This window comes from Spizellomyces punctatus, assembly GCF_000182565.1.
Source record: "Spizellomyces punctatus DAOM BR117 chromosome Unknown supercont1.5, whole genome shotgun sequence".
NCBI classification, from domain to species: Eukaryota; Fungi; Chytridiomycota; class Chytridiomycetes; order Spizellomycetales; family Spizellomycetaceae; genus Spizellomyces; species Spizellomyces punctatus.
The window spans coordinates 432,889-460,854 of NW_015971541.1; the positions used below are offsets into that span (position 1 = coordinate 432,889).

Consider the following 27,966-nt stretch of genomic DNA (forward strand, 5'->3'; position numbering starts at 1 on the left):
CTCCAAACGGAGAGCCAAAGGCAGTCGCGAACTGGATGGCTCAACATCCCCATAGCAACGCACACCCACACCAACATGGCTTGAATTCCAGCCCGCGTTCAAGCAGGCTGATTCACATCCGATAGCACAAGCCATTACGCTAGACAAGATGGCGACGGTGCAGGACCTTCCCCCCCAGGGAGGATTCCCTGATACGATTCAGTACAAGCGCTATCTTCCACGACGCGGTCCTTCTGGATTGGTCATTTTTGTGGCTGCTTTTGGTGTCATGGGCTATGGATGGTACTGGGTTGCCAAGGCCAATGCCGAGAGAAGGTGAGTTGATGAGGTCTGCTATGGGTGGGCAGTGTGAAGAACTGTGGTGGCTCTATTTGACAAGAGCGGAGCATAAATTATTTTTTGTAAAACTTTAAAAACCAACCTTGCTTTACACAGGGAGCTCCGCCGTGAAAAGGCCTGGACTCGCATCAACCTTGTTCCTCTCCTCCAAGCCGAAACTGACCGAGACCTGATTCGCCGCCTCGAAGCAGCCAAAAAGCGTGAAGGAGGCGTCATGGAAAACGTTCAAGAGTGGAAACCATTGGACTTGAAGGCACCTGTGCCTGGAGTCGGAAAAGGAGGAAAATTCGATGCAAAGCAAGCAGAACCCGTCTATCACACTGATCGCTATGTCAACCCGTCGTTTTTGTTTATGCCTTGGGAGAGTGATGCGCGGATGGAGGCCCAATGGTGGCGTGGAACAAAGATGTTTTTGAGGGTGCGTAAGATTAGCTGCCCAGCATCGGAGTGAAGTACGTCAAAGAACTGACCTGTTCTGTTACACCTATCAGAATCCTCCATATCACGAGCGTGCTGACTTTACCAAGGAGGCTCCTCTGGGAGGCCAATAAGCGGAAACTCCCGATTATAGAACCAAAGACATTCCATATATATCCGAGACCCTGTCTACTCGCCTCCGTTGGATCCGCGGCATGCCAATTTGTAAGCGTGTATCTTGAGGGCTTGGGCGAACAAAAAAATAATAAAGACAAGCTGTGCGTCATATATGATGATTGTATACGAGTTTTTTGCCTCTGGTTGTGCCGGTCCTGAGGAGACCAGAAAATGACAAACGAACGTTACCCCGGACCTCTGGACATCAAGTATGCACGATGAGATAGAGCGGGGCCTGCCTGTATGAGCTGTGCCCCGCACTAACGTCATCGCTTGCCTGCGCGCTCATTGTTAACAACTTATTCGCTTTGGCCCGCATCGTAATATGCCCTCTATCAGGTGTTTATAAGTACGTACGCACCTCTTTCGATTGTAGCCGCAATGCAAACCTTTTCCAGGGGTCATTACAACGTGTCTTAATTCTGAACCATGTCTGAGAGGTCCTCAATTTTATGCATGGAAACTAGGCCAGCGTCTGCGTTAGATGCCAAGAAAGAAGAGCCATCCATGAAGGCGTGACGCCCCAGTCCACTTTGAGCAATCCACAAGAATGTAAACCATCTACTCAAGAGAGGGAAAATGTACAGTCGTGGATATCTACACGTTAACTTATGAGGGTCTGCATGTTTGCAACGATATATTTTCCACTCCAAAATCAGCGGTATGCATGAGTCCCATTTACTGCCAACATCATCCGGTCCTCCATTCACATCTCTATCAGCAAGAATTCCCAGCACATAACCGAGCCCACCAATTACCGCGACAAAGCGCGTCTAAACGGGATATCGGAGATTACTGTTCATTCGCCGTCCTCAAACTCCGCTGCTTCAGGATCTTGTATTTAGATGGCGGAAGGGCCAGTGAAGGGTTGACGGACAAGGACAGGCTTCTTCAACTCTCCTTCCATATGTTGAATGTATCGCTTGACGTAACCCTCCTCTTCCTTACTCTCGTATGTTATGGGCGCCGGGGGCTGCAACTTCTTGTACTGAATGACACCAGTGACGAGAGCCACGTAGCCGATGATACCGTAGAGGGCCACCTGACGTGATGGAAAATTGTGAATATCGATGGAATTGTTACGTTCTCACGTCGTTCTCGTGTTCAGCGCGACTTCAGTAGAGACCTCTCACTCATACCTTGTAACGGGGCACCTTCAAACCGGCAATGTTGTAAGGTTCAAAAGGGTTTCCTCCGGCCATCGCGTCTTACTCAATGACTGTTGAAAAGCGAAAGCGATTGTAATCCGTCTGGTTCGCTGTGGGTTGTCTTCCGTCCTTCCCGAATGCGGACCGTCTGTTGGTTGTCATGGTGATGGTTCAGTCACGTGAGAAGATCCAACCACAGCAGTGCTAAGCCATCCCCGCAAATTTCTCGCGCGTTTTGGTGCACACAAAGAATTCTGGTGATGACGGCAGAAGGATAACGGTCGGGAAGGCCAAGCGGCAGGAGGACCGAAAGAAGACCACGCATCGACATGGCAGAGGGCCTTGCGAATTCCTAGAACGTTTTACCATTATCTTCTTACTGTTCAAAGACCGGTTCGGCATCACCAACCACAAGTATGCCAGGACTACCCAACCAGTATGCCGACGACACCCACATTGACGCAGCGGATATAATCTGCAACCCCGCTGTTCTCGACCCACCTCGACGACCCCGCCCTTCCCTGCGACGTCCATCGTTTGGTCGTCGCCCTTCCTTTTTTCGTCGCCCATCCTTTTTCTCGGTCAAGAGCTTCCAACTCCGCCGAGTTCCTGTTGGCGTCAAAACAAAAGTCGACTATAAACGCCTCTTCTTCTACTTTTCCCTCTTTTTCCCCACTTACGTTTTAACAGTCGTTACTCTGGCGGCTATGAACGTCTACTATGTGCCATCTGTTGCAGATCAACGAAGTATTACTGCGTTGATGGAATACTCGTTTGGGTATTTCAAATATTGCTATCGAATGGTGGACGACGGGGGAAGGCCCGAAGAGAACATTTCGCCTCAGATCAACTACCCAACTGAACTTCAATGTCAGTCTTACACAGATCTCTGTAGCGGGACGGGCACAGTGCGCTTTTGGACCAAGACGGATCCGTCACCCGGGGTGCCGGACCAATCTGTGTTTTGCGGAACTGAATGGCATTCAGCGGTTTCATTGGAAATTGCCGCCGCGGTTGCTGGAGCTGTAGCGGTTCTGTTCTTGATCGATAATGTTCTCGTGTGGTGGAATGTATCCTTATGGTATCACCCCGACCGACACAAGTCATCCTCGGTCCGAACCGTTCGACGATTCTTTAAGAAAGTTATCATGATCTCTGTGGCGGCGCATATGATTTTGCAATGCATTGCCGTGTGGCTCATCTATGACATTCAGAGCAAAGGCAAGATTCGCTTCCCGAACGCCGTGCAGTTCCACTGGGGAATGTGGCTCAGCGTAATCAGTTGGGGGGCGGACTTCTTGTTTTTGGCACTGTTCCTGTTCTTTGATAAATTTACTTTTTTTGCTGTACCGGTGTATGAAGATGGGGAAGAGGCAACAGGTTCTGTAGCGTCCGAATATTTGCGGAATCATAAAGTATAGGTAGACTTAGAGTAGTGGTGATCTCATGATTGGCTCGCTATTTATTGTTTTTCGTTTATGTACAGATAGATAATATACAGTAAGATGCATAATGAATAAATACTGAATATCTGGTAATGGTTGCAGCATCTCCAGTATCAAGTCATTCGTCCCCTGGGGGTCTCGGCACCCTCACCATATCCCAATCGTCCCAATCCTCTTTCTTGCTGGTCAAATTCTGTGAAACAACAATCAGATCTACAAAGTCGCTAAAACTTTAACTTCGTTGCACATACCCAATATGCTTCCTGAACACTGAATGGCTTTCGATCTGCATCAAGTTGCAATTGCTCTTTCTTTGCCAGCTACAAAGATGCTTTAACCCTCATATTCTCTCTCGCCCAAGGAAAACTGTACAAACCAGTTTTGTCTTCTTGTCATGGTAATCATATCGTGTTTGGGCCAAGTGTGCCATGCCGTACGTTGCAAGGAGCATGGCGCCAAAGAAGGGCACACCGAGACGAAGGATATGTGAACGTGAGCGAGGAAAGAGTGGCATGATGTCGCAGCAAAGAAACGACGCACTGTGTTGACGAGATTGGGCATTTGGAGGGCTCAGAGATCACGTGACTAGCGACAGTGCTCTGGGGAACCCAACTCTTTCAACGATCTCCTCGCCCAGCCTGCAGAGAGATCACCCAACATGACGCAACAAAATACTCGTTACGTTGTACTGGAAACGAGTGCTGGGTCAATAACCATTGAGCTGTACTGGAACCATGCGCCGAGAACCTGCGAGAATTTCTATCAACTGGTTGGTTGGAAATTGTCCCGAGAGGGCACGACGACAGATTAGGTTCCTGTGCACCTTCGAACTATTAACGTTAATATGGGATCATCTTTTGTCAGGCGAAACGGGGGTATTATAATAATGTGAAAGTATGTCCTGCTAAAGTCACTAGCAAGCGCTAGCGTGTGAGAACCATGCTTATCTAGTTTCTCGTTGTTTTCAGTTCCACAGAATTATACCGGTATGTTTGACTATGGATTCAACTTGCCTCTCATTTGTCACTCTAGATCTTTTAACCTTGTGATTACATGGTTGACGTTTTATACGTAGGATTTTATGATTCAAGGAGGTGTGGATCAAAAGAACGAACCTGTTAGATGGCGCACTGATTTTTGTATCTTCGTAGGGGATCCGACCGGAACAGGACGTGGAGGAACTAGTATTTACGGGTTGGCTATATCAGTTCAGCAATGAGCATAGTACTTGAGTTCTGATCTCCAATTACGATCCACAGCGAGAAGTTCCCGGATGAGATACATCCTCAATTGAAGCACACTGGAGCAGGGATTATATCCATGGCAAACAGGTACGGTACTTGCGGTCATAGTTTGCGTTTGACTTTGTTCACCGATCATTACCCTCCAGCGGTCCAAATACCAACGGCTCCCAATTCTTCATCACCCTCGCGCCTACGCCGTGGTTGGACGGAAAGCATACGATTTTCGGAAGGGTTAGTGCGGGTATGAATGTGGTGAAAAGACTTGGATTGGTATGTGTGGTTTCTCTTTCCTAGAGTGCTTGCGGCCTTTTTGATGACGAATGCTTTGACTGTGTGCAGGTTCCAACCGACGCTGCAGATAGACCAAAAGACGATATTGTAATTTTGCGAACACAGGCACTTTGAATGATATCCTGAGAGCCCCCTTTTATTTCCAATCACTTAATTAGTTACAAGACACAACGTGCGATATCGTTACGAGTTGGGCAATGGCTTCGCTCGGAGAAGATATAGCACACAGTAGGGCGATATGGTTAGGGTTTCAAATGACTGGTTTTGTAGAAGAGCTTCTCATACGAGCCCCGAAGAGCCCACTGTCGGTCTATTCGTCTATCCCTACATTTGTTCACAAGAGTTCCTTCGCGTATTCCACCAAAAATGGTGCTATGGTTAAAAGAAAAACATATACGTCAGGTCCTCAAATACGTTGATATATGGTTTTGCCAATCCACTTCACTCACCGATGCGGATAGCAGCCACCACAGTCAGGAACTTGGTGAAGCTTTGTCGCACCTACGTGGTACATAAGCAACAGAGAAGCAACACTCAGAAGGGGGGGTGAGTAGATACCTTTACGCGGTTCTCGATAGCCTCTTCAAGGGTGATTTTTGGTGTTTGGGGACCGAAGGAGAACATATTGTGCGTATGTCAAGGCGGAAGAAGAATGACAAACGGTAAAGACTGACATTACCGAATACCTTCTACTGTTACCTTGTTGTCATGGAAATAACTAAATGACGAATGGTTGGAGGGTACATTGGAATCGCCGATCCCAGTTGGTGGTGTGCCCGAGCGTTGCTTGCTTCGAAGTGCGCTGAGTTTGATTCGAAGATCCCGAACCCTCGCCCTAAAGGATAGTGACGGACACGATTCACCGCACACCGACAGAAAGAGGCAAAGGTAATGCAGCGTACTGTGATTAGTAGAACGCTTGGCTTCTTGTGTAGTTCTAGAGCCGCCAGATTACAACACGAACTGATCCGACCCCATCTATTAGCTCTGTGGCCGCTAGAAGGACCCACGCAGGAGGCCGAGCGGAGCAACCTTTTCCTCAGAGTTACCGGTCTGGTGAACCATGTTCTTCCTTGTACGTGAGATGAACTTCCATTGCAATGGACATAACGGTTGAATAAATGCACTATTTGCTCAACCGCTGAACCTTTTTGTTTCGTCGAACAAACCACCATTCGTGCAAATGTCAGAAAACTCTCCATCATACTGTCCGTCTTCCACCACAATTTTTTGGCCCACGGCTACGCGAACACGTTGAACGTAAGCTTTACGATGAAGTCGAGGGTCACATTGAGGGCCGATATGGGCACATTATCTGTGTATTGGACATACTGGACGTTGGAAGAGGGGTCCTCCAGCCGATGACAGGGCTGGCCGAGTTCAACGTTGTATACAAAGCGCTTGTTTTGAAGGTCTTCAAAAACATGGTGGTGGACGGAGTGGTCACGACGGTCAATCAGGTACATTGCGAGCAAAACCTCTGTTGGCAGTATGATCTTAATTATCCACTAACATCTTACTCTTTTTAATGTGTGGTAGCTTGGCTTTTGGGCGGAGATAGGACCATTGCAGATGTTCGTAGCTGCCACGGTATGTACCGGAGGATGGATCCTGAGATCTACCAACACTAATGGTCGACCTCAATGTCCTCCAGCTTATCCCGTCGTATTATCGATTTGACCCCAGTGCCAACCCACCGGCTTATGTGTCAGATGGAGAGGTGCGAGCAGATAGTTGAATCTTGATATGCATCGTTCATGTTCACATACTAATGTGTGACATGGTTCAGGAAGCGGATATATCTCTTCGAATCGAAAAAGGACAGGCAGTAAGAGCGCGAATCATCGGTATGCGAACGGATGCTAGAGAAATTGTAAGTGGGGATACCGCAAATGCCTTGAACGATGCCTTTGTTGGCCATCTTAATGTCAAGCCTCTTCTAACATCTCCTTTTGTTAGTTTTGTGTTGGGACAATCAAGGAGGACTATCTAGGACCACAGGAGGAACTGTAGGCTTCTACGCTGACCATTCCGGGTCGTGGACAATATCACAAGAAGGGAGCACTACAAAGAAATGCCATGATACGCACGCCTCTGCAGCACCAAAGGTTGTATATATTTAATACGTGTGCTCGCAGGCGTGGTGTGAAGAATGTGATGGTGGAGCTGAAATCAAAGAGGTGGCTACTTGCTCGAAACAGAATATTTCTGCTGAACAAATGATATTGGCAAATGAATATATTTGAGCAATGTCGTAGAATCCATCCAATTTCATGCTCCATTTCTGATTGCCCGCGCTCTCCAGCGTTCCAATAGTCGGTTTGCCAGCGGTGATCGCGGTGAATCTGAGCAGGTTTTTAGAGGCTGGTGCGATGTACTCAGTGGCTTCTGCGGCGTGGAGATTGATGGAGGCATCGAAGCCTCTCTGGTCGTCGTCGTGCTTGACTGGGAGCCGACCGGAGATATTTGTAACAATCTAACCAACTCTCGCCCTACAACTTCACCAACCATCGGATCACTTTGCATCATCTGCGTTAAGGTGTCTATTATTGTTGTCAGACGCTGCTGTGTGGACGGTGGAGCGTTGGGGTAGGCCTTATTTTTGTCAAAATAGGGTAGACCCGTAATCAGTCCGAATGGCCGCTGAATACTACGAAATCTGTACCTGTACCTGTTTAATTGCTTGGATTATGGAGCTCAGAACCGGAAGATATGGCCTTTGAGATGTGGAGGACATCGTTGTCGACGTGCTTGCTGATGAAGAAAGCGAGGATGAGCCGGAAGTCTCGGCGGACGATGTACTTGGCACGGCGGATGGTTTGGGAGTGGGTGGTGAGGTATCGTCGGCGTGTAATGTCTGATTGTCAAACTCATCTTCCCAGGCTATGCTATGGGATATTCAATATTCACTTTCTTGAACCAAAGACAGCAAGATTTCCAAATATTTACCTTCTTCCGAGACTCCTACTTGATCTCTCAGTCTAAAAATGAAACATCCCCCAGAAAAGATAAATAATTTGACCCTAGAGCGTGTTGAAGATGAGCAGATCCCACCATTGTGCGAAGTGATTTCAATGTATTCTATCAAGCGGTTACCATTGAGGGATGCAGTCTTGTGAGCCGGCTGTTCGTTTGATGACGTCCCATACAGATAAAATCAAGGTTGTCCTCACCTGCTTCACCGTACCAAAATCCCATCCAAAGCTCGGAGGTAGATCCCGGGTAGTCTCCGTGCCTCTTTAGTCAAGATCAAAAAATCAGTAAACAAATGTGGTTGAGCTCAAATACCCAATCACACTCACGAGGCTATATCGGCAGCTTTATCCAGATTTGACACCTCAGTGTTGCCTTCTTGTTTCATGAGTTTGTACTTTTCGATTCTCGCTTGGAATCGGGAGACATGGGGGGCATTGCGGATAAACGGGTGTGAGAGAAGGTCGCTTGCAGTAGGCCGCTACACGAAGGTGTCATTCAAACTCTGACAATCTAAAAACCACATAACATGGAAGTGCACTAACCTGACTTGGGCGCTTTGCCAAACATTGAGCCACGAAATCCCGGAATTCAGCGGAGAAAGAAGAGCCCAAGACAGGAGATGATTGTTGGGGGATCATGAACAGGACTCGCATCGGATGGATGTTCGCGTGAGGAGGAAGACCTCTGTTGTTTTGAAGAAAATAAGTACGGTAAGTATTGCTATTGGACGATCTTCACACTCACTTTGCAAGTTCCCATGCCGTGATACCCAATGACCATATATCCGCCTATTTGATATCAGTATCAAAATTTCTTGGTATATAAACAGAGCATTGAAGAGTGTGTGCCGTTACCTTTGAATTGTAAGCTGATCGCAAAATAACCTCTGGTGCCATCCAGTAAGGGGTGCCGACAAATGTGTTCTTTTTTGTGATTGTCGCTGTTACCTGGCAAAGTTAAAAGTCGTCAGTATTGCCAACATTGCAAATTTTGGAGAGGCCCTCAGATAAAGTACCTGGGCGGAAACACCAAAGTCTGCCAACTTCACCTCGCCTTTGTCCGTCAGCAACACATTCGCCGCCTTGATATCCCTATGAATCTTTCCGCGGCTGTGCAGATAGTCGAGCCCGTGCAATAGCTCTTTAGAGACAACTGCAACAAGACCTTCGTCTAGGACCCCGGTCTTGATCTGTTCCAACAGCACAACTGGTCAGGACCGGAATGGAGGCAATCCACTCAAAGTTCACAACTACAAACCAAATCTAAGCATGACCCCGCATCGCAATACTCCATAGCAATCCACAGCTTAGTGCCTCTCACATAAGACCCATAATATTTTGTGACCCATTGAGAATCGAGTTCGGAAAGAATCGAGATTTCTTGTCGTATTTCATCAATATCGTCTCCGGATTCTGAAACCAGCAGGCAATCAGATATAAACATCTATTACATCCTCCTGATATTGCGGCTATACCTTCGAAATCAATCACCTTGATAGCGACCGGCGTCCCACTCGCCTTATGTACACCTTTATAAACCTACTCGACAGAATGTCAGCATCCGCGGTTATACACGAATTCAACGCACACAATAAACGAGCTTTTGTACAACGTACGCGGCAAACCTACGTGCCTCACCGAATGAACCCTTTCCGATCTGATGATGGATTTCGTATATGTCGTCGGATTTTGTGTTCTGTAAAGGTGATCGATTTATACAACTGCAGGCGGATAATGAACGGAATGTTAAATTCTTCGCTTACCTTCTTCTTAGGCATCCTAGCTTCTCTATATATTCAGATGTGGGTCACACTATGTGCACTGTTAAATTCATATACTGCCCTGTAGCGCTGGATCTGCAGAAACACTTCAAAAACGTCGGAGTTCCAAATGGCACGTGACAGCCGTGCCCGTTTCCACAGCTTGGTCCCATGGGAAGATAAGTGGTCCATGGCTGTCGCCGGGATCCCTTCCCTCTCCCCAGTTCTCACTTTATCAAGACGGACATGGCGGCTCATAGCTCCACCCTTCCCGCTTTACGTACTGACGGTGTTCGGATAGAGCTTGTGGACCCGAGAAATGCGGCAAGCTATGAAGCTGGGTTGGCAGAGCTTCTGATTGACTGTGTGGATGGGGGTTCCAGCGTAGGCTTTCTGGCGGGCTTGACGCATCATGCAGCAGTAGATTGGTGGCATAAGCAATTGCAAAATCCAAATATACTTACCTGGGTGGCCGTGAATAGTGAGGGACAAATTCTTGGCACTGTTGGCCTCGCCCTTGCGCCGCAAGCCAATGGCAGGCATCGCGCTGAAGTTTGCAAGTTGTTGGTTCATCGGAATGGACGCGGTCACGGATATGCTTCGGCTCTCATGTCTGCTTTAGAAGAAGAAGCCCGGAAACGATGCCGAACCGTGCTTGTTCTTGACACTGTAACCGGCAGTACCGCTGAGCACATCTATCTACGGTGGGGTTGGCAGCGCGTCGGTGTCATTGAGGATTTTGCTGCTCTTCCTGATGGCCGTCTGTGGGCGACGACTGTATTTACCAAGAAGCTGTGATGACAAGTTATATAGTAATTGGTCTGCATAGATAGTTTCATCGTTGGTCCCCTATAGATATTGCAGATTTCAAGAGAATGACTTCTGATCAACTTCTGCTCCGTCTCCGCTGAGATCATGCAACAGATGGTTTGACGTGACACATAAAGCAAGCTGGTTTTATTATGTATATATTTTGACGATGGAGAACGCATTTAAGCAACAAGTTCAACCTTGCCACCAGCCGCAACAATCTTCTCCTCAGCCTTCCTGCTCACGAAACGAGCTTTCACAATGAAGGGTACTTCAGGGAGGCGACCCTTTCCAAGAACCTTAGAGTAACCCTAAAGAGCGAAGATGAAGCCTACGTAAATTCGTCGTTCGCGACAGCAAGCACAAAGACATGATGAACTTACGTGACGAAGAACGTCAATGACGGGAACAGGGCCAGTGGGGTTGGCAGCAGCCTTCTCACGAGCCTCATCAGAGACCAAGGTCCAGAGCTTATCGACGTTGACCACAGGTGCCCATTGACTTTGGCGGGTCAAATGGAAGTGACGCATACCGACCTTTCCGAAGTACCCAGGGTGGAACATGTCCATGTTGATACGGTGGTGGTGCTGACCACCAGCAAGACCGCGACCTGTGAAAGTGGTGTCAACCCTTCTCGGCTCACTAAAAGATTCCAAAAACCTGTAACCTACCTCCGGGGTGCTTGCGGTGCTTCCCTATAATTTAGGCAGCAGGAAGTACACATCAGCAAGCTGTTCTTTCGGATTGACGAGAATCCCCATAATGGCCACTGCGACTGCCTCTCGCAAGTAACCAGGGGACAAAGCAAATCTACTAACCAACACGACCGTGACCAGCGGACACGTCTGGTAAAAAGACCAATATCAGACACTATTTCGATAGACGAAAGTGCAAATGCGCCAGCTGTATACTTACGACCACGCTTCTTTCTGTTCTTGTGAAGACGGGAAGGCTAGAATGACCAACGAAACGTTCGGTAAGGTGTCAGTCAATGGTATCATTGGTATTGAAGTCGTTCCCCATTCGACCACGGTCCATCCATTTAATCATCCATCCATCCATCCGTTCATCCATCTCGACAAGTCTTCCCATCCACCAATCCTCACTTCCTTCAGTAACCCAACAACCCACGTACCATCTTGATGTATTGACCGGAGCGATCTGACGGGAGATGCTATGCGGCAGTGGACACAGAACGATTTCAACTTCTTCCGCTTTTCATTGCCGAATGTGCTTCTCATCACGTGAATATAAGTCACGTGGAAATCATTTCTATGACAACAGTGGGAGTCAGCCATCGCCATCTCGCATTTCCGGCGTCACCCGGCCGACTGTTGCAGATTCACAGTGTCCTCAATTTATTACGAGCCCTATCAGAATGTCTCTCAACCGAGTTCTTGTTCCTGTGAAGCGTGTGGTGGACTACGCTGTCAAGATTCGCGTGGCAGGTGGAAAGGTTGACACCAATGTCAAGGTAAAGCAAAAGCATGCCATTTTCGAATGTTTGTCAACCTTCTGAGAATGATTGCCCATCCAGCACTCTATGAACCCGTTCGATGAGATTGCGATCGAAGAGGCTGTTCGCTTGAAGGAGAAGAAGCTGGCAAAAGAAGTCATTGCCTTGACAGTTGGTCCCAGCAAGTCGAATGAGACGCTACGGACGGCTTTGGCGATGGGTGCTGATCGAGGTGTTCATATTGAGGTTCCGGAGGGGAGCGAGGTGTTACCTTTGCAGGTACAAACGGGAGCAGATATACGCGCTGCATAATGGAACGCTAAAGCGAATTCATACGGGGTAACCCTAGGTGGCCAAATTGATCAAGGCTGTAGCAGAGAAGGAGAAGCCAGAGCTTTTGTTGCTGGGCAAACAAGCCATTGACGACGATAGCAGTCAGACAGGGCAGATGCTTGCAGGATTATTGGGATGGCCTCAGGTATGTACGGGTCATATGCGTGTTCCAGTAGCCAAAACGTTAACCACATGCTCCACAGGCCACGTTTGCTTCCAAAGTCGAAGTTGCTGGGGACAAGCTGACGGTAACACGAGAGGTAGACGGTGGTTTGGAGACAATCGCCTCAAAGTTGCCAGCTGTGGTCACAACCGATCTTCGGTATGCATGCAAAAGATCATTTCGACGCGGGCCAAGTTTAACACATCTGTACAGATTGAATGAACCCCGCTATGCCACCTTGCCAAACATTATGAAAGCCAAGAAAAAGAAGGTGGAAAAGCTGACACCGAAAGATTTGGGAGTCGATGTAACACCTACTATTGAGACTGTGAAAGTAATCGAGCCACCCAAGCGAGCGGGCGGAATCAAGGTTGAGAGTGTAGATGAGGTGCGCTATCCTGAGACGCGGAGGGATCAGCTGTATCGACTCGTAGGGCTAACTTTATTTTAACCTTAGCTGCTTTCAAAGCTCAAGAACGAGGCGCGTGTGTTGTAATCATCCGCCATTTGAGAAATAGATGCGATTACAATACCTGGGAACATATGTCATTCATGAATCTTTGTTGAGGTCTTAATAGATGTTGAGGTTTCCATTTCCCCATACTTGCACTTTGGTCGATCGATACTTGGACAATCTAACTATTGTAAGCTTTTGCAGCCCTGGTACCTAGCAGATTTGCCAATGATGAATGAAAGCATTTTCAACTGCACTCCTTTTAGCAGTCTTGAAACTGGCTGGATATTCACTGACATTAACAGGTAGAAATCGCGGGGTAACCCCCCCCCCCCCCCCCCGCGTGGTTGATATAGCAACAACCACCTAAAGAACACGTGTCCGGCAATTGGATCAGCAGGGGATGGCTGGGAGAACGCCCAAGTGTGAAATTCTTCCCCTCGTCGGAACGGAAAACAAGCGAGACCTAATTCGAATGGGCGATCCTTCGGAAGCCGGCATTCTTTCAAATATAGAAGAACTCAGTACACACCTGCTACATGCAACCACACACGGTACGATACGACCATCGCAAGGCCTAGGCGCCTAATTTACGTACAACGGACAAAATGCTTTTCAATTCTACGTTGATCGCCTCAGAGCGTCTCGCAATTGCTGCTCGGTTGAAATCAGTTGATAGTGGACTGTTGCCATGCAGCTATATCACCGCGGCTATTGCTTGTACCGCCATTCTGACTGTGGGTATCCTTATTGCATTTTTCTGTGAGAAGAAATCTGCCCTTGCGGAGGAGGGAGAACAATGGAAACGGACGGATGGTAGCAACAAGCCGTCGAATGCAACTCTCCCGTTCGATACAAAAACAATACATACGCCAATACAAACACCAAAGAAGAATAGACCAATATTCACCCGGCACTGCACACCAGTGGTTTACCCCACTGTGAAGGTGCCACCATCACCATCCCCACTGTATGATATTGACATTGACGAAGCAATTTTGCGCTCGCCATCAGTGTCTACGTCAGCCCTGCTGTTAAGCGAAGATTGCGTGGCTAGCCCCCCTCTCTCGGTAACAAAGCGTCTCGCAACCCTTGTCACGACCCCGGCTAAATCCGTATGGCGCGCTCTGAGGCACTCGGAGCCTGATGCGAGCCCGTTTGGTCCGTGCTACTCTCCAACAACTGCTGCGTCACCCATTTTAGAGGCGGAAACGCATGGGGCCTGGCTGGAAGATGAGGAGAACGATAATTTGGAAGGAATACCTGTGAGACGAATTGACGAGTTTTTGCGTACAGGGTTAGATGATACGGAGGAAATTTGGGATATTCGATGAGCTGCAGAGAAGAATGCATGTAGATTTTTTTAATTTGGTTTATTTGTACAGATCGATCCTAATGAATGCAAAGCTCTTCTTTAATAATACTCGCAAATATGTTGCTTGGTCGCGTCTACTTTTGTCATTTCCCTAGATATAATCATATCGCATAATCAGCACCCCCTCTATTGCTCAAAACGGTGTGGCATGTATTGTAATGTTTTTTTTTTAAACTGCGGTGAGGCGCATGTCAAAGGTCTATAAAAGGGGGGCCTTTTGCTGTCTCTTCCCTCTTTACCCATCCTCGACTCTTGAAGCATCTGCCCAACGCTCACGCAGCACTCTCAAGTCCACCATGAGAATACTGCTCTGGTGCCGAGGACCTCGCCCTCCCGACAAAAACAACATAACGCCTTGCAAACGCTGCTACTACTATACTGCTACGATTGCAGGTATGCATTATCTTTATGATTGTTCCCACGCGTATTCCTCAGTCTAAGTCTGACTTTACTAGTATCTGAACATCCTCCGACTAAAGAATTTCGGAATCAAGGGCTTAGTACGATTTCTCTCGTGTGGTGGGCTTAGTTACCCGGTTAGAACAACCGTGATGTTATCGCATGTGTAATTAGGCCTAGTGGTAGTTAGTTAGTGGAATCGAGACGTTAATGCGGCAAGGACATGAACGAGAACAACGGAGAACGCCCTTGCTGCTTTGCACGTACCCCAGTTCAACCCAGGCTGGAACCTGTAGCGAGTTAGGATAGGGGTGGGACTCATTTGCAGGATAGGTTATGAAGGGTTGGACAGGCTGGCTAATTGTACATTAGAACCGGTTGTAGTGGGTTGGAGGGAGAATGTGTCCCTAGTGACATTTTCTACCACCTGCACACTAATGATAGATATGAGGTTAATTGAGCGGTACTGCGCATATGATCGCTGTCATGGCAACAATGGATATATGGACCTGTTTGTCAGCATGATAGCTTCGATTGAACTAGCTTCTCCATTCGAATATATACATGACAATGACAAGTCCGTCAACCCCACCGAATACTCTGAAGACTCCTCTAAAGACGCAGTTTGCCGTGGATCTCCACTGCGAATCATGCGTCAAAACCGTCAAAACCGCACTTTCACCACTGAATGGCATTAGATCCCTCGACATTTCGGTTCCAAACAAAACAGTCACTATAGAAGCCACAACACCTCCCTCTCTACTTTTTCGCACACTCCGTTCAACTGGACTGAACACCGTCCTTCGTGGGCAATCGTCATCCGCACAACACCTCGGTGCTGCTGTCTGTATCTTTGAGTCGTTCCCTGGTGCGAAAGGCTGGGCTCAGACCAATAACAAGGGCCTCGCTAGGATGGTGCAAGTGGATGATGAGACATGTTTAGTGGATGTAACAGTGGATGGGATGCCACCCGGTGAACTCTCGGTCTCGCTGCACGAATGCGGAGATATCAGTGGCGGCTGCGAGAGTACGGGAAAGGCCCTCAAAGAATTTGGTAAGCTGCTTGTGGATGCGAGCGGGAGAGGGGATCTGGTAGTAGAGAGTGGAGATGTAAAGGTTTGGGACGTCATTGGGAGATCTATCGTTTTGGAAAAGTTGCAAAGTTCGAAGCAGTCTGGAGTCCCAAAGAGCGATTCCGTGTGTGGTATTATAGCCCGATCAGCTGGAGTGTTTGAAAACCCCAAGACAGTGTGTTCATGTAGCGGGAAGACTTTATGGGAGGAATCAACGGCACATATCTAAGTTAGGAGTAGATCTAGTATATAGCATACCATAGCGCCGCCCTGTTTTGCATCGCCCGGGTGACAAGTAATGAACATACTCAAGTAACATCTAGAAATTCATCCGCGGTCTCGTATTTTCATCTGCCCTATATCTCTGGCCCGTAGCATATGTCCCAAATGCGGAAGAGGCTACTTTGAATCTTCCCCGTATCCGATCAAGCGATGTAACTGGGTCTGGTCCCTCAGAGTCGTGTGTGTTTTCAAGCGGGAAGTCCTGTGCCTGTGCTCTCAGCAGCTGAACAGCCTTCATACCTCTGAAGAAGAGGTCTTAGTATCCAGCTACAATGGAAATGAGCTGATCACGGTCCGCCAAACTTACCGGTCTGACGTCTCTACGAATCCTTTCTGTGCCGCTTCGGCCCACATTTTTGCAGCACCGAAATAGAATCCTGCCTCACGTGCCATTTCAAACCCACGTTCAGTCCCAGCTACTCTTCCTTCGGTATGCCCAGCATGTATCCCATCTCGCAACCCATCCTCACGGCCCAGCTCCTCGAACCTTGAATGAGCGAATCAAAAATAACAGCTCCATCAGTAAAAGGCATAGTCCTAGAGACGCCTCCCACAAAATGCAACAGTGGGCTAGGACTGATCTTATCGTATAAAAATTACATTGTTTCCAGGTGAATCAAATCGTCTAGTTTAAAATCTCCCTGTTTAGGTCTGCTAGCTGCTTGGAAGCTGCTCGTCCGCTCGAAGACTTCTGTGAACGTGTCTATAATAGGTACTTGCTGCCCACAAACTTCGATCGAGGTGGTTGTTGTGGCTTCGGGGGGGAAAGGTAACGGAGCATTGCCCGGACGGTTGGTGATGGCTACCTGGTAACCAGCCTGAATGGCAGCATCGATTTCTGAAATCGTACCGGTAGGTGACAGGCAATAGGCAATTGAGAGCGTCACCTCAATATACCTTTGATGTTGTCACTGATGAACAAGATCCGTTCAGGGGCTTGCTTGATTTCATGGCTGATTTTCACATAACTTGCTTTCTCAACCTTCAATCCCACTCCAGTGTCAAAGTGACCTTTGAAGTACTGACAGTAGTATGATAGGACAATTAACAAAATATCCTGGTTTGAATGCGCTGCTCTATCACATTAGTTTTGCATACCTTGAGAATATTGCCTTCAACCGACCACCCAAACAACAGCTTCTGTGCTTCCACACTCCCGGACGAGTATATGTAGACATCGATCCCTTGCTCAATCCAATTTCGGAGGGCGGGAACGACGTCTTCGTAAACACTTATTCGGTGATGCAGTTTGGGTATAAATAATTTAATGCCGTGAACCTTTTCTGCCAGGAAAGTGCCAGACTTACGCTCCCTTTATCCTCCCGCTTTCGTACGCAGACCGCCACATATATCCCTAGTGGACCCAACTACATTAGAAACGAGTTCATTGAGAATTCAAGCGCCAACGGTGTATGAGCCGCCATTCAGACATCTTACCTGCAAAGCCTTCAGCGGGCCAATCTTCCGATCTATGGACATCTGCCATTTGACGTTGGCTATGACTGACTTGCAGATCTCTTCACGATCAGGATGTGCAGCGTCGACAATCGGCATAGCTCCTTCTACTTTTTGCTCGACATCTTTTTTTGCCTTTTTTTTGAGGCCGCTAGTTTAGATCGACTTTGATGTGTCATTTGTTTATTTATGCTCACCTGCTCCCTTAATGCCGCTACTTTTTCCACGCACTCTTCATTGTCCCAGTTTTCCACTAAAAAGCTTTCAAGATTTTCCTTGACATATGGAAACAATACGTCATGGACAAACGTTATGGGTGTCGTCGTGCCTTCAATATCGACGACAACTGTAGCATATGGGGTGATACCTGACCAGGAGGGGACAATGGGTGACTGAATGAAATTACAAATTCGACAATAGCGCTCCTACCCTGCGTCGGCTGAGGGGAGAGCCCCTCCGTTGTCATTTCGTAGCGTTCTGGGAGATGAAAGCGAACACCAAGCTAACCTGTGGGTTTGAATGACTGCATCGGGCTTGTTGCCGTGGAAACCCATATAGATCTTGGTATTCAAGAGCATTTCTCTGGAAGTGTTCAACATCATGGTATGTGCTAAATAGAACTATCGACTTGCGTTTTCAGTTTCTCTCTGATGCTCAGTGCCGACCATATTCGTCGTTTTCGTTTTCTTTAGGCTGATACGCCGCTCCCAATATGCTACGACTCGCAAGTTTTTACGCTGTCCTTCCACCCAAATGAAAACATTGTTGCTGCTGGACTGATCACGGGAGAGGTTTTTTGGTATAGTATTCCACCATGACAATAAGAAATTTCAGCATACTCGTACTGACGCCTTGTCCAAAGTCACAGATATGAGGCAGGAGTAGCACCAACGGAGGTCGTTCGGTCTAAGCACCACAAAAAGAGTTGTCGTGCGTTAGACTTCAGTGCGGATGGGTCAGGTGTGTCATTGCAGCTGGTATTGTGCCTAGTCTGCATTAGTGTAACTCCTTGGCCACTATAGTACTGTTTACAGGTTCGAAGGATAAGAGTCTGCAAGTGCTTGATATTGAAACAGGCAAGGTCACGTTGCGCAAGCCTAATGCACACAGGTATGATTTGTTGACGACTAATTGTATTAGCATCCACTTTCTAATGTACCGGGCGTCCGACTGCAGTGAACCACTCAATGCATTACTGACATTGAGTGATCACTTGCTGGCATCTGGAGATGATCAAGGGTGCGTTAAAGTATGGGATACCCGACAGCGAAAAGTTGCCATGAAGTACCATGAAAATGTCGATTTTATTTCCGATATGTCATTTGTTGAGCACAAAAAGACCTTACTTGCTACCGGTGGGGACGGCTGCCTCTCCATCTTCGACATCCGCAAGTCGAAACCTGTAGCTGTGTCAGAAAACCAAGATGACGAGCTGCTTTGTGTTGAGGTTGTGCGAAACACGACCAAGGCGGTTGTCGGAACGCAGGATGGAGTCCTCCTTTTATTTTCTTGGGGGGATTGGGGTGACTGTACGGATCGATTTCCTGGCCATCCATCTAGTGTAGATTCTATAGTGAAGGTGGATGATTCGACGATCATGACCGCATCAGGGGACGGGATCATTCGGGCTATTGGGATATTGCCAAATCGGTTGGTAGGTGCCGTAGGTGATCATGGAGATATGCCTATTGAGCGGATCCGGTTAACGAGGGATGGGACTTGGGTGGGAACATGCTCGCATGATTCTACGGTTAGATTTTGGAGTGTAGAAGAAGCGCTAAGGGAGGACGAAGAAGATGAAGTGGCCGAAGAACAGGATCTTACCGCGCAGGATAACGGGGACAAGGATAAGGACGATCAGAGCGAAAATGAGGACGATGCCGTCGGCAATAGTACCATAGAGGCATCTCCAGAGCCAATCGGCAGTAAGCGAACAAATCCGAATGCTTCATCTGATGAGGACAGCTCTGACGAAGAAACGAAGGAGAGGCAACGGAAAAAGAAGCCTAAAAAGGCCAAGAGAGGAATAGGGGGCGTCAAGAAGGCCAATGCAGCTTTCTTTGCCGACATTGATTGATGCGATGGCCGCAGGGCTTTTCACAATCACGACATTAATCATATTTACATGGTTGAGAACCTATTTCCCTAGCGCGTCGGATTTCGAATTGCAGCAATACCTGCCCTCTCCTAAGCTACGCTATAACAACCCCTATTTAAATATCAATATACTCCGGCTCCTCCTTTGATGGCACGCAGAGGTTGTGCTTTTACTCTTGGCCAATCGATTGTTTCATCCGTCTCAGTGTCGACCTGTCCAATTGCCGCACTAGAGCAGCATCTGTCATAACACTGCGGATGCAGGAAACGAAGAAAACAATGTTGTGTGCTTACACGTTATGTCCCCGTATAATGTACAACCCAAGTGGCACTTCTTCCACGCCCTCATCACCGAATACTCGTTCCGACGAACCGGATAGAATTACGTTGGTAATTTGATCAAAACCTTTAAGTGTCCCCTGTATCGCAAATTCTGGGGTAAGCTGAATATCCTTATTGGCAACTGTCGCGACTGTTCCAACGGCATCGTATAGAAGTAAGGAAAGTCTAACCCCAGGATCGTCCATTCATCCTCGGGCAACCTGTTCACTTAGAGCGTTCATCCGTGACACACCCAGAGGACTATACGTGCGAGGAAGTGCTAGGCATCTGGTTCCAAGCATGGTTTATTCTGAAGTGCTGCTCTGCTCACCATAATTACTCTTCCATCGGAGGTCAGAACCGCCACAGTTTCTAGATGTAAGATCAATATGGTCATTATTTTGATGCCCGTTTCATTATAAAACCAGCCAATAACTGCGTACGATTTATATACTGCTGTAGGTCTGCCATGACGATCGTCGGATCTCAATTCACAACAAACTCCCATGCAAAGCACACTCAAGGAATGGAATGGTCATAGCACGTGCTTCCCGTGACGTATAGGCACAGTCATGGACAACGCTGGATGACTTCGCACACTCGACCGACGTTTGGTCCTGGCAAACACAACAATGTCAGCAGCAAACGAGAGATCCTCGCCAGTTAACAATTCAGACTCCCGAGCTGGAACTCCTGGAGCACAAGGAGGAAGTTCCATTAAATTATCATTTGGAGCGAAAAAGACGGCCACAGTTGAGCGGCGAATAGGGACGTTTGACCGTCACGACGGAGTGGGTGGTTATCGGAGTACTCAAGCTGTGGATGAAACTATTACAGAAATTTCTGGGTTTGAGCTGAAAGGGTATGTATGTCCGATGTGAAGCATAATTTTCACCGCGTTGAAATTTCATTGAATTCTTGAATAGGACAACTGTCGCGGAGCCAAAGGGTCCACTCGTAATACCTCTTATCAAAACAAACCAATGGCGAAATTATGCAGGAAGCTCGGCATCTTCAAAATCAGATACGGACGAAGGGAAAAGAGAACCGAATCGTAGTCAATCTCCGGCACTACCCGTATCTTCGGTTGCAGATCCCATTGTTGAGGAGCGCGGAGGTGAACAAAAACAGGATTCTGTCAGAGATCCGGCAGAAGATGGATCAAAGTGGGGCTTGCAGATTCGAAAAAAGCGAAAAGTAGTCGAGACCACATCGTCTACATCATTGCCGACTCAAGTGACACTGCGAGACTCGGAGGAAATTGAATCAGCAGAAATGTCCAAGGCTCCTGCTGTGAATATGACTGTGGAGGAGGAAGCATTGGCCGCAGTATTAAAAGGTAAACTTACTCCCGTTAGCGTGTAACGGTGTGCCTTGTCGCTAATGCCATGCCACGACTCCATCTAGATGCCAGCGGCGAGCAGGACGATACACAACCGCGCCTTCACACATTGCCTATTCTGGCGCAGAATTCTGTGCCTGGACTAGATGAAATCGAAGATGCAACCGAAAAGTACCGCCATGATGTGAATCTAAGACCAGCCGAGGTACACCACAATGTTGAGATGTGACATGCCTTGGCCGTACGGACCTAATTGTTATTCGGTTGTTCCTGATAAATAGGCAACACTGGATGATTATGAGCGGGTGCCCATAGAAGAGTTTGGTATGGCTATGCTGAGAGGAATGGGATGGGAAAAGGGAAGACCTGTCGGCAAGAACCCCAACGGGTAGATGTTTTCTCTCTATTGTTTCGAGGTGAAGACAGCAATTTACGCTAATTAATCATAGCTTGATTGAACCAATCGTCAACAAACCGCGACCACATCTTCTTGGATTAGGCGCAACACCAGCTCCGCCAACCGAGGTCAAACAAAAAAAGTACATTAAACCCGGCGAAAAGCGGCAACCAGACGTAAGTCCCATGCAACAGAGTTTGCGCAAGACTCTGTATTGTTGTCGTATCCCATGTCCTATCTTGGTTTGTAATTTTACCTACTCCAGCCTTTAGCGGAAACTCCCGCTCAACCTATTAATCGAGATGTACCCCGAAGTCGTAAGGAGAAGGAGAGAGAACGTACACCTCCACGAGAAGGTTGTATCACTTTGTTCAATGGTAAATGATTGTCGCCTCGAGACTGATACTGTCAAATATCTTGTTTTCTCTGTGGCTCAGCACCATTACGTGTAAACGACGCCGTGCTCGTGACTGTGGGCAGACATGAAGGCCAGGAAGGAACCATTGTGGAAATAAAAGAGCGATCGTCAGGGACCGTGGTGAAAGTCCAGTTGAATAACACTCAGGAGGTGGGTCCACTGGGGCTTGATGAGCGACAACTACTCTTTCTAACGTAACTAAACGCTGGTTTAGATTGCACGAGTATGGTTAGAAGATATCCGACGCCTTCCTCCACGCGGACACACTTCAACAGGCAAAAAACGCGATGTTGATGGAAATGCGCGACGCAGCTCTTCACATTCTTCATCACCGGCTCCTAAACGGTCATGGCTACGACCACGAATAAGAGTGGTAGGTTCCTTTCCAGGCAGGAATTACGTGGACGCCCCTATTGAGCCTTGCATTCGTTACTTTACATAGCGGGTTATAAGCAAATCATTAGGCAATGGCAGATACTACAATCACAAAGGCACAATCCAAGACGTTTTTACTGCTGGAGAGTGCGTACTGCGACTGGACTCTGGAGAACTTTTAGAAGGTGCGCTCCATGCTGCCTTGATCCCATAGCCTTCTCACTGATTGGTCCTTTTAAGGAGTGAAAGATCGACATGTGGAAACAGTCATCCCAGCAGTTGGACATCTTGTCTGTGTCGTCCAATGTACAGACGCGGAACACATCGGACAGGTGGGACGACTAAAAGAACGGGATTCGGAAAGAGAGCGAGCTGTGGTGGAGATGGAAACGTCTTTTGAGTACCTGGTGAGAGTTTTTTTGTGACCGCTTGCTGTGATGGTCTGTCAATTGATGACTATTTCTGTAGACCTTCACGTATGATGAGATTGCAGAATTTGTAGAGTGAAGTGTGATGGCAGTCTGTAAACAGTAGCCGGGTGAATCAAGTTTGCGCAAATATAGTGCTGGCCAACTCTGGTATTGTGACTCGAGAAACCCATTAGAAAAAAAGGAGATTGCGAAAACACTGAGGATGAGATAACCATATTTAAGACTCGAACACACTACATGCCACCCAAACTCATAAACCACCCATGAATAAAGCTCGCAACACCCCAATGAATTCCCAAGACCGCTTACTAGTCTACTCATCATCTTCCTCTTCCTCGCTCTCCTCCTCATCAGCCTCACGCAACCAAGCAAGGAATGGTTCAGACTTCTCCCTGATTTCCTTGCTGATTTTCCTGTCCACAAACTTCTTGGAGGCCTTCTCTCCCCAACTCAAAAAAACTTCTTCATCAACGAGATCCTCATCGTACAGCGCCTTGAGAATAACCGGCATTTTGGGAAGGAGGTCTTTATAGGAAACACCGACGAGACGCTCAATACCCCCGAGAAGCCCTTTCTGGGCTTTCTCATTCTTCAAAAACTTACGCAAGAGATCAGCGCGTTTGGTGATCTGTTTGTCGGCCAAGATTTTCTCGTTAAAAAGAACCTGAGCGAGGATAACGCAAGCCTTGTCAGAACGAATTCCTAGGTTGTGAGCTGCATTCTGAATCTCAGCGTCAGAGGCAGAAGGATGCGTCGTAATGTAATCAGCGAACTGCTCCAGAGGATCTGTCAAACTCGTTCAGTAAGTTACAAATAAATAAGCTAGCAGCCAAATGGAATACAGACCATCACTGTCTTCGTCATCTTCGTCAGCGTTCGTGAGCTTGGCAACTGCCCCGCCAACGCTGAGCTCTTTCATGCGAGCAGCAACCGCATCCGCACTGGTATCAACCGCCCAGTCATCGTCGTCAGCATTGTCATCGGCAGCGGGTGCGGCCGCCAGCATGGCGGCGGCTTCAGCATCCATCATACGAGTGACTTCTTCATCGGCATCGTCGTCGGACCCGTTGGAGGCAGTGTCGGGAGGTGTGGGCATATCCTTCTTGCCCTCCGTGGTCCCATTCTTTGCCTTCTTGATCTTCTTTGGTTGAGCAGGAGGGTTCTTCACAATGAATGTGGTAAGCTTGTGACGCATGTCAACAGGTAAATTAGCACCGCAAGCTTTGCAGTCCCTCATGATGAAGTCGTCCTTTGTAAGGATCTATGGAAGAAAGCTTTGTCAGTTATGCACCACTTGGGGCTAGAAGGATGTAGACCACTCTCTTACCAAGTCAGTTTCGGGGTTCTTACAGGATGGACACAAAACGAACTTGTCAATGAAACCATCCAAAAGCTTCTGCAACTTCTCAGCATCGTGGGCACCGTTAACAATATAGCGGTCGTTCTTTTCATCACATTTGACTTGAGCGCCGAGCTCACAACCAAAAAACTTTGTCGTGTAGGTAGGCGGACGACTCAAGGATTTTGCAATATCAGACATGTTGGGGATAACCGTTTTTATTCCGTTGCCCTTGCCCTCAATTTTGGAGATTAGCCTATCCAACCATGTAAATGATGTAAGTATTTTGTCTAGAACTGCGCACTGCAAATCAACGCGACCTCGGCATCTTGTAACGGTAGAACTTGTCGCTGACATCGCGACGAATGTTGATATTACCACCAGACATCTTGTTTTAATCGCTTTTCCGGAAAATGGTGTAGACTATGAATTTTTTTGTTTACTTGCTCGTGCTTTACTATCCAACTTGAATTCTTTTACGAATTGTTCAAACTAAAAGTTTTCTTCCTTCTAGTTTTGGAGATGTAGTGTGGGGATATATGATACGGGCGTGTATCCTCGCTAGGAAGGAGACTGTCGTAGACCGGAAGCACAACGTTCCAAACCAAGTTCATGAAGCGGACCGCGGGAAGAAACCGGGTGTATAAGGCGCGAAAAGGTTAAGTGTCGAGTGAGAAGATCAGCCAATATCTTGGTGCGCGGATATGAAAGCCGAGCACAACAAAGAAATCAGAAGCAAAATGCGCGAGGGAGCGTTGTAAATGCACGCAGCCGTTCGAGTTGGAATGGGGGAAGTTCGAAAGGAAGAAACGAGGAAGGGAAGGGCACCCCAACCCTTTTGAAGAAATAGAAAAGCACGTGACTCACTACAAACACACGTGAGTCATCACAAATACAGCTCCGACGTTGGGTGACAACGACAACGACAACGGCGTTTTGCAACGCAGAGTGTTGCATTGGAATTGTTCAAGAGGAAACAGTGGGTTTATTCTTTTGATAAATATATAGAGTGATGAAAAGCAATGTACTTTAGTACACACAACACATTGTGACGCCAGTTGGGTGCTTCTTCGCAACTCCTTCTGGAGCTTTAACCAGACTTTGTACGTTTCTGCCAAGCCGAATCACCTCCCAATCAACCATACAAACACTCATCTTCCCAACCAAAGCCTATTAATAAATACAGGTACATTACACGACATACCACGTCGACCCTCCCGACTTTTTTCTCCCCCGACCCTTCAGATCAATCTCCTTCTTCCGCGCCTCTTCAGATTTTAGTTTGGAAGGCCTCTTTCCGATATTCTCGATAGGTACAGGGAACATTTCTTCCAGGGTTTGTTCAATCTTCACTTCAGAGAGACCCTCCGCGCGGAGCACCTCGGCCTGTCGCTCGCGTTGGACAACAGCCTGTGCACGGACCCATTGCGTACGGCGCTCCCAGACAACTTGCTTGATCCGATTCATTGTCAGCTTCACCTGTGACGACATATGTTAGTGTTGGGCAGGGGACGTTCTCATCGGCCCAATTATAGGGTAAACTCAAACTTTACCTGGAACAATCGATCTTTGTGCGGAAAGAAAAGCGAGAACCGTCTGGCCTCCTCTTTTTGCGAATAGAGCTTATTTTGCTCCTTTATGCACACCCACCACAACTGGTGCAAGTCCTCAAAGCTCTTCTTCCGAAGTTCGGCAGCAAGCCATGCTCGTCCTAAGCATAAAGGAAAACATAAACCCTTTGCAATTGAATGATGCCATTTTGTTCCTCAACTTACCTGTAGGAAGTGCAGAGTCCGACCATGTCCATCCCTTTTCATTGTCAAAAAAGTCCTGCAGTCCTCGTCGTAGGATACCGCCAACTGGGCCGGCACTGGCAGCAGTGAAAGGGGTAGAAAGGGCAGGACGGTTTCTGGCGGCCGAAAATGCTGTTCGCACTGTTGAGGAGAAGCAGCGCTGGAGTGCTATCAGAGGTCGTGCTGCCATGTCTTATATGTTGGCAATCTGCAAAATCCTACTCCAAGCTCTTGATGCGCGATTGTCCAAAAACGTGAGTCATGCGTTGTCATAGAAATCGAATCTGCGCTTCAACGTTGAGAATAAAGATCGGTTGGAACTCTTCGACATTGTTACTCCAGGAACCCCACAATGTTCATTCGCACAACACGACTACATGCGCTTCGCTCGCTACGGAAGGAGACAGCTCGTCCTTCGTCTACATCAACCCGCTCCTCCCTTCCCCGCCGGACAACAGCATTTTCGAGTACCCCACTAGGACCGTCTATCAACCCGCAACCCACCGCCTCATTTGCCTCCCGGAATATGTGTTCGGTATCCAGCAGCACAATGGTGAGTGCCACCAAATCAACTTAGAATGTGACCAGGGGCGGAGCACCGGCTGAAGGTTCCGCTTAGACATCCCTTGTTCCGTCGACCCTTGCCAAAACCCTTCATGCGAGGTCAGCTGCAGTAACACTAGCAAGAACGTACGGGGTTTGCGATTCAGACGATCTATAACGTTTTTTGTGGGTCATGTTTGAGTTTGGGGGTACACTAGGGCGAAGGATATCTGAAGATGTCGATATGCGGAGGAGTTCTTGGAGCCGCCACAGAAGACCGAGTGACACATCAAATTTCGATAGCCGCTAGGGAATGGGTCCGGAAGAAAAGATGCTATAGAATCTGATGCGCGCGATGAGTCGTGAAACACATGCCATGTCTACATATCCTCACAATAAAATAATGGCACAAAGCGATATCGAGCTCACGATCAAAGAAATAATGATGCAGTTTTCAGTTTCTTGTTTCTCTGTAGTTGCGACGCATTTGTAGTCATTACGCTGGCACTATATATTAGGTTTTCCAACAATACATCATCGTAATCGCAACCTCTACTAAATGACGCAATTTCCGACTGAATTGCACTTTTATGCAGCTGGCTTCGCCCTATGCATGATTTCTTTCCAAGTATTTTGAGCATCATTCAAATCCCTCTCCAGTTTGCCCGCGGCCCGCTCAAAGTTCTTTGCTTCCCTTTCGGACTCTTGCTTGCGCGTTTCGAGCTCTTTAATCAGGCCGGGAAGTGGTTCTTGTATGAACCTACGGGCAGAATGAAAATATGAGACGGATTCTTCGCCGATACAAGCAAAACAACGTTGGGATAGTCGCTCACATTTTACCGACAGCGCGATAGGACCCTGTATTGCTGTCGAGAGATGCGAGTTCCTTGACAGTGAGTTCACAAACGCGTTTCTCGCGATCCCGAGTGGAGAGCTGAGCTCGAACGATGCTGAGCTGGCGGCTAGTTTCAACAATTTTGTTTTGAATTTCTGTCAGAACCTATGCATCGTCGCAAGTGTAAGCGTGCGGAACCAACCGACAGCGGACTGCGTGAATAGAGGTGACAGACGCATACCTTTTGTGCAACTTCTGGGGTAAGAGCCATGTTTACTGATTTTGGTGTGCGAGTCCGGTCTGGGATCCTTCAAGATTTATAGGGTTGCTGATTCAGAAAGTCAACGAAGGAGATCTGGACCTCCAATCCGTCGTTACTTCATTATCCTGCCCGTCGATGTGAAAGTCACCACGCCGTTAATTAATCCAAATATGGTGAGATGCAAATGGGAGCTTCACGTAAGCGTTCATTCCCAATT

General features: G+C 47.7%; 21 protein-coding genes across 22 annotated transcripts; 11 read left to right on the top strand and 10 right to left on the bottom strand.

Moving 5' to 3' along the window:
- Nucleotides 1-148: 148 nt before the first annotated feature.
- Nucleotides 149-790, top strand: SPPG_03217 (uncharacterized protein; the record flags this gene model as incomplete). The annotated part of the gene is made up of 2 exons (XM_016751490.1): nt 149-315; nt 436-790. The coding sequence occupies 2 exons, from the start codon at nt 149-151 to the stop codon at nt 788-790; spliced, it is 522 nt and encodes a 173-aa protein (XP_016609447.1).
- Nucleotides 791-1,474: 684 nt separating this feature from the next.
- On the bottom strand, nt 1,475-2,199 carry SPPG_09098 (uncharacterized protein). The gene is made up of 2 exons (XM_016757253.1): nt 2,073-2,199; nt 1,475-1,975 (listed from the first exon to the last, which is right to left on the bottom strand). Exons 1-2 carry the CDS (start codon nt 2,133-2,135, stop codon nt 1,775-1,777), a joined length of 264 nt encoding a protein of 87 aa, XP_016609448.1. The 5' UTR covers nt 2,136-2,199; the 3' UTR covers nt 1,475-1,774.
- A 128-nt stretch (nt 2,200-2,327) lies between these two features.
- Nucleotides 2,328-3,604, top strand: SPPG_03218 (uncharacterized protein). The gene has a single exon (XM_016751491.1). It carries the CDS (start codon nt 2,498-2,500, stop codon nt 3,500-3,502), a length of 1,005 nt encoding a protein of 334 aa, XP_016609449.1. The 5' UTR covers nt 2,328-2,497; the 3' UTR covers nt 3,503-3,604.
- Nucleotides 3,518-4,058, bottom strand: SPPG_09099 (uncharacterized protein). The gene is made up of 3 exons (XM_016757254.1): nt 3,903-4,058; nt 3,778-3,846; nt 3,518-3,719 (listed from the first exon to the last, which is right to left on the bottom strand). Exons 1-3 carry the CDS (start codon nt 4,038-4,040, stop codon nt 3,645-3,647), a joined length of 282 nt encoding a protein of 93 aa, XP_016609450.1. The 5' UTR covers nt 4,041-4,058; the 3' UTR covers nt 3,518-3,644.
- A 95-nt stretch (nt 4,059-4,153) lies between these two features.
- Nucleotides 4,154-5,226, top strand: SPPG_03219 (peptidyl-prolyl cis-trans isomerase-like 1). The gene is made up of 8 exons (XM_016751492.1): nt 4,154-4,295; nt 4,391-4,420; nt 4,495-4,512; nt 4,602-4,620; nt 4,678-4,720; nt 4,786-4,857; nt 4,917-5,040; nt 5,110-5,226. The coding sequence occupies exons 1-8, from the start codon at nt 4,185-4,187 to the stop codon at nt 5,173-5,175; spliced, it is 483 nt and encodes a 160-aa protein (XP_016609451.1). The 5' UTR covers nt 4,154-4,184; the 3' UTR covers nt 5,176-5,226.
- On the bottom strand, nt 5,132-5,728 carry SPPG_09100 (uncharacterized protein). The gene is made up of 3 exons (XM_016757255.1): nt 5,620-5,728; nt 5,511-5,562; nt 5,132-5,433 (listed from the first exon to the last, which is right to left on the bottom strand). Exons 1-3 carry the CDS (start codon nt 5,683-5,685, stop codon nt 5,396-5,398), a joined length of 156 nt encoding a protein of 51 aa, XP_016609452.1. The 5' UTR covers nt 5,686-5,728; the 3' UTR covers nt 5,132-5,395.
- A 110-nt stretch (nt 5,729-5,838) lies between these two features.
- SPPG_03220 (DNA-directed RNA polymerase II subunit RPB7) lies at nt 5,839-7,325 on the top strand. The gene is made up of 7 exons (XM_016751493.1): nt 5,839-5,949; nt 6,047-6,136; nt 6,252-6,521; nt 6,601-6,651; nt 6,716-6,781; nt 6,851-6,934; nt 7,021-7,325. Exons 2-7 carry the CDS (start codon nt 6,125-6,127, stop codon nt 7,072-7,074), a joined length of 537 nt encoding a protein of 178 aa, XP_016609453.1. The 5' UTR covers nt 5,839-5,949; nt 6,047-6,124; the 3' UTR covers nt 7,075-7,325.
- Nucleotides 7,326-7,332: 7 nt separating this feature from the next.
- On the bottom strand, nt 7,333-9,944 carry SPPG_03221 (STE/STE20/YSK protein kinase; the record flags this gene model as incomplete). Its single annotated transcript, XM_016751494.1, has 14 exons — nt 9,800-9,944; nt 9,670-9,732; nt 9,512-9,575; nt 9,295-9,449; nt 9,053-9,226; nt 8,892-8,984; nt 8,782-8,825; nt 8,580-8,721; nt 8,364-8,515; nt 8,235-8,298; nt 8,116-8,142; nt 8,011-8,042; nt 7,733-7,949; nt 7,333-7,656 (listed from the first exon to the last, which is right to left on the bottom strand). Exons 1-14 carry the CDS (start codon nt 9,812-9,814, stop codon nt 7,333-7,335), a joined length of 1,566 nt encoding a protein of 521 aa, XP_016609454.1. The 5' UTR covers nt 9,815-9,944.
- A 54-nt stretch (nt 9,945-9,998) lies between these two features.
- Nucleotides 9,999-10,686, top strand: SPPG_03222 (uncharacterized protein). Its single transcript, XM_016751495.1, has one exon. The coding sequence runs from the start codon at nt 10,043-10,045 to the stop codon at nt 10,592-10,594; it is 552 nt and encodes a 183-aa protein (XP_016609455.1). The 5' UTR covers nt 9,999-10,042; the 3' UTR covers nt 10,595-10,686.
- A 32-nt stretch (nt 10,687-10,718) lies between these two features.
- On the bottom strand, nt 10,719-11,812 carry SPPG_03223 (60S ribosomal protein L28). The gene is made up of 6 exons (XM_016751496.1): nt 11,742-11,812; nt 11,522-11,558; nt 11,425-11,451; nt 11,278-11,301; nt 10,990-11,216; nt 10,719-10,917 (listed from the first exon to the last, which is right to left on the bottom strand). Exons 1-6 carry the CDS (start codon nt 11,742-11,744, stop codon nt 10,789-10,791), a joined length of 447 nt encoding a protein of 148 aa, XP_016609456.1. The 5' UTR covers nt 11,745-11,812; the 3' UTR covers nt 10,719-10,788.
- A 61-nt stretch (nt 11,813-11,873) lies between these two features.
- Nucleotides 11,874-13,161, top strand: SPPG_03224 (uncharacterized protein). Its single transcript, XM_016751497.1, has 6 exons — nt 11,874-12,080; nt 12,144-12,341; nt 12,412-12,540; nt 12,599-12,717; nt 12,772-12,946; nt 13,016-13,161. Exons 1-6 carry the CDS (start codon nt 11,985-11,987, stop codon nt 13,052-13,054), a joined length of 756 nt encoding a protein of 251 aa, XP_016609457.1. The 5' UTR covers nt 11,874-11,984; the 3' UTR covers nt 13,055-13,161.
- A 281-nt stretch (nt 13,162-13,442) lies between these two features.
- SPPG_03225 (uncharacterized protein) lies at nt 13,443-14,520 on the top strand. Its single transcript, XM_016751498.1, has one exon. It carries the CDS (start codon nt 13,621-13,623, stop codon nt 14,344-14,346), a length of 726 nt encoding a protein of 241 aa, XP_016609458.1. The 5' UTR covers nt 13,443-13,620; the 3' UTR covers nt 14,347-14,520.
- Nucleotides 14,521-14,886: 366 nt separating this feature from the next.
- SPPG_03226 (uncharacterized protein) lies at nt 14,887-16,213 on the top strand. Its single transcript, XM_016751499.1, has one exon. It carries the CDS (start codon nt 15,351-15,353, stop codon nt 16,086-16,088), a length of 738 nt encoding a protein of 245 aa, XP_016609459.1. The 5' UTR covers nt 14,887-15,350; the 3' UTR covers nt 16,089-16,213.
- On the bottom strand, nt 15,908-18,079 carry SPPG_03227. Of its 2 annotated transcripts, XM_016751501.1 has the most exons (9): nt 18,026-18,079; nt 17,794-17,963; nt 17,579-17,731; nt 17,449-17,495; nt 17,240-17,372; nt 17,039-17,162; nt 16,742-16,979; nt 16,449-16,628; nt 15,908-16,383 (listed from the first exon to the last, which is right to left on the bottom strand). In XM_016751501.1, the coding sequence occupies exons 1-9, from the start codon at nt 18,060-18,062 to the stop codon at nt 16,179-16,181; spliced, it is 1,287 nt and encodes a 428-aa protein (XP_016609461.1). In that variant the 5' UTR covers nt 18,063-18,079; the 3' UTR covers nt 15,908-16,178. The 2 variants fall into 2 exon arrangements, with proteins under 2 accessions (XP_016609461.1, XP_016609460.1); XM_016751500.1 differs by lacking the exons at nt 15,908-16,383; nt 16,449-16,628 and having other exon boundaries at nt 16,664-16,979.
- Nucleotides 18,080-18,205: 126 nt separating this feature from the next.
- On the top strand, nt 18,206-19,874 carry SPPG_03228 (uncharacterized protein). Its single transcript, XM_016751502.1, has 4 exons — nt 18,206-18,395; nt 18,459-18,556; nt 18,619-18,706; nt 18,773-19,874. The coding sequence occupies exon 4, from the start codon at nt 18,876-18,878 to the stop codon at nt 19,671-19,673; it is 798 nt and encodes a 265-aa protein (XP_016609462.1). The 5' UTR covers nt 18,206-18,395; nt 18,459-18,556; nt 18,619-18,706; nt 18,773-18,875; the 3' UTR covers nt 19,674-19,874.
- SPPG_03229 (uncharacterized protein) lies at nt 19,680-20,510 on the bottom strand. Its single transcript, XM_016751503.1, has 3 exons — nt 20,458-20,510; nt 19,988-20,386; nt 19,680-19,922 (listed from the first exon to the last, which is right to left on the bottom strand). Exons 2-3 carry the CDS (start codon nt 20,218-20,220, stop codon nt 19,817-19,819), a joined length of 339 nt encoding a protein of 112 aa, XP_016609463.1. The 5' UTR covers nt 20,221-20,386; nt 20,458-20,510; the 3' UTR covers nt 19,680-19,816.
- Nucleotides 20,511-20,630: 120 nt separating this feature from the next.
- On the top strand, nt 20,631-23,178 carry SPPG_03230 (uncharacterized protein). Its single transcript, XM_016751504.1, has 11 exons — nt 20,631-20,876; nt 20,941-21,353; nt 21,422-21,561; nt 21,638-21,744; nt 21,806-21,929; nt 22,019-22,109; nt 22,191-22,321; nt 22,386-22,544; nt 22,614-22,731; nt 22,787-22,953; nt 23,015-23,178. The coding sequence occupies exons 1-11, from the start codon at nt 20,647-20,649 to the stop codon at nt 23,051-23,053; spliced, it is 1,719 nt and encodes a 572-aa protein (XP_016609464.1). The 5' UTR covers nt 20,631-20,646; the 3' UTR covers nt 23,054-23,178.
- On the bottom strand, nt 23,115-25,116 carry SPPG_03231 (translation initiation factor eIF5). Its single transcript, XM_016751505.1, has 4 exons — nt 24,637-25,116; nt 24,305-24,572; nt 23,824-24,238; nt 23,115-23,763 (listed from the first exon to the last, which is right to left on the bottom strand). The coding sequence occupies exons 1-4, from the start codon at nt 24,702-24,704 to the stop codon at nt 23,291-23,293; spliced, it is 1,224 nt and encodes a 407-aa protein (XP_016609465.1). The 5' UTR covers nt 24,705-25,116; the 3' UTR covers nt 23,115-23,290.
- Nucleotides 25,117-25,281: 165 nt separating this feature from the next.
- SPPG_03232 (mitochondrial 54S ribosomal protein YmL4) lies at nt 25,282-26,328 on the bottom strand. Its single transcript, XM_016751506.1, has 3 exons — nt 26,092-26,328; nt 25,870-26,027; nt 25,282-25,795 (listed from the first exon to the last, which is right to left on the bottom strand). The coding sequence occupies exons 1-3, from the start codon at nt 26,297-26,299 to the stop codon at nt 25,508-25,510; spliced, it is 654 nt and encodes a 217-aa protein (XP_016609466.1). The 5' UTR covers nt 26,300-26,328; the 3' UTR covers nt 25,282-25,507.
- A 46-nt stretch (nt 26,329-26,374) lies between these two features.
- On the top strand, nt 26,375-27,095 carry SPPG_03233 (uncharacterized protein). The gene is made up of 2 exons (XM_016751507.1): nt 26,375-26,662; nt 26,729-27,095. The coding sequence occupies exons 1-2, from the start codon at nt 26,462-26,464 to the stop codon at nt 26,828-26,830; spliced, it is 303 nt and encodes a 100-aa protein (XP_016609467.1). The 5' UTR covers nt 26,375-26,461; the 3' UTR covers nt 26,831-27,095.
- Nucleotides 27,096-27,097: 2 nt separating this feature from the next.
- SPPG_03234 (uncharacterized protein) lies at nt 27,098-27,868 on the bottom strand. The gene is made up of 3 exons (XM_016751508.1): nt 27,729-27,868; nt 27,486-27,652; nt 27,098-27,412 (listed from the first exon to the last, which is right to left on the bottom strand). Exons 1-3 carry the CDS (start codon nt 27,756-27,758, stop codon nt 27,241-27,243), a joined length of 369 nt encoding a protein of 122 aa, XP_016609468.1. The 5' UTR covers nt 27,759-27,868; the 3' UTR covers nt 27,098-27,240.
- Nucleotides 27,869-27,966: the final 98 nt, after the last annotated feature.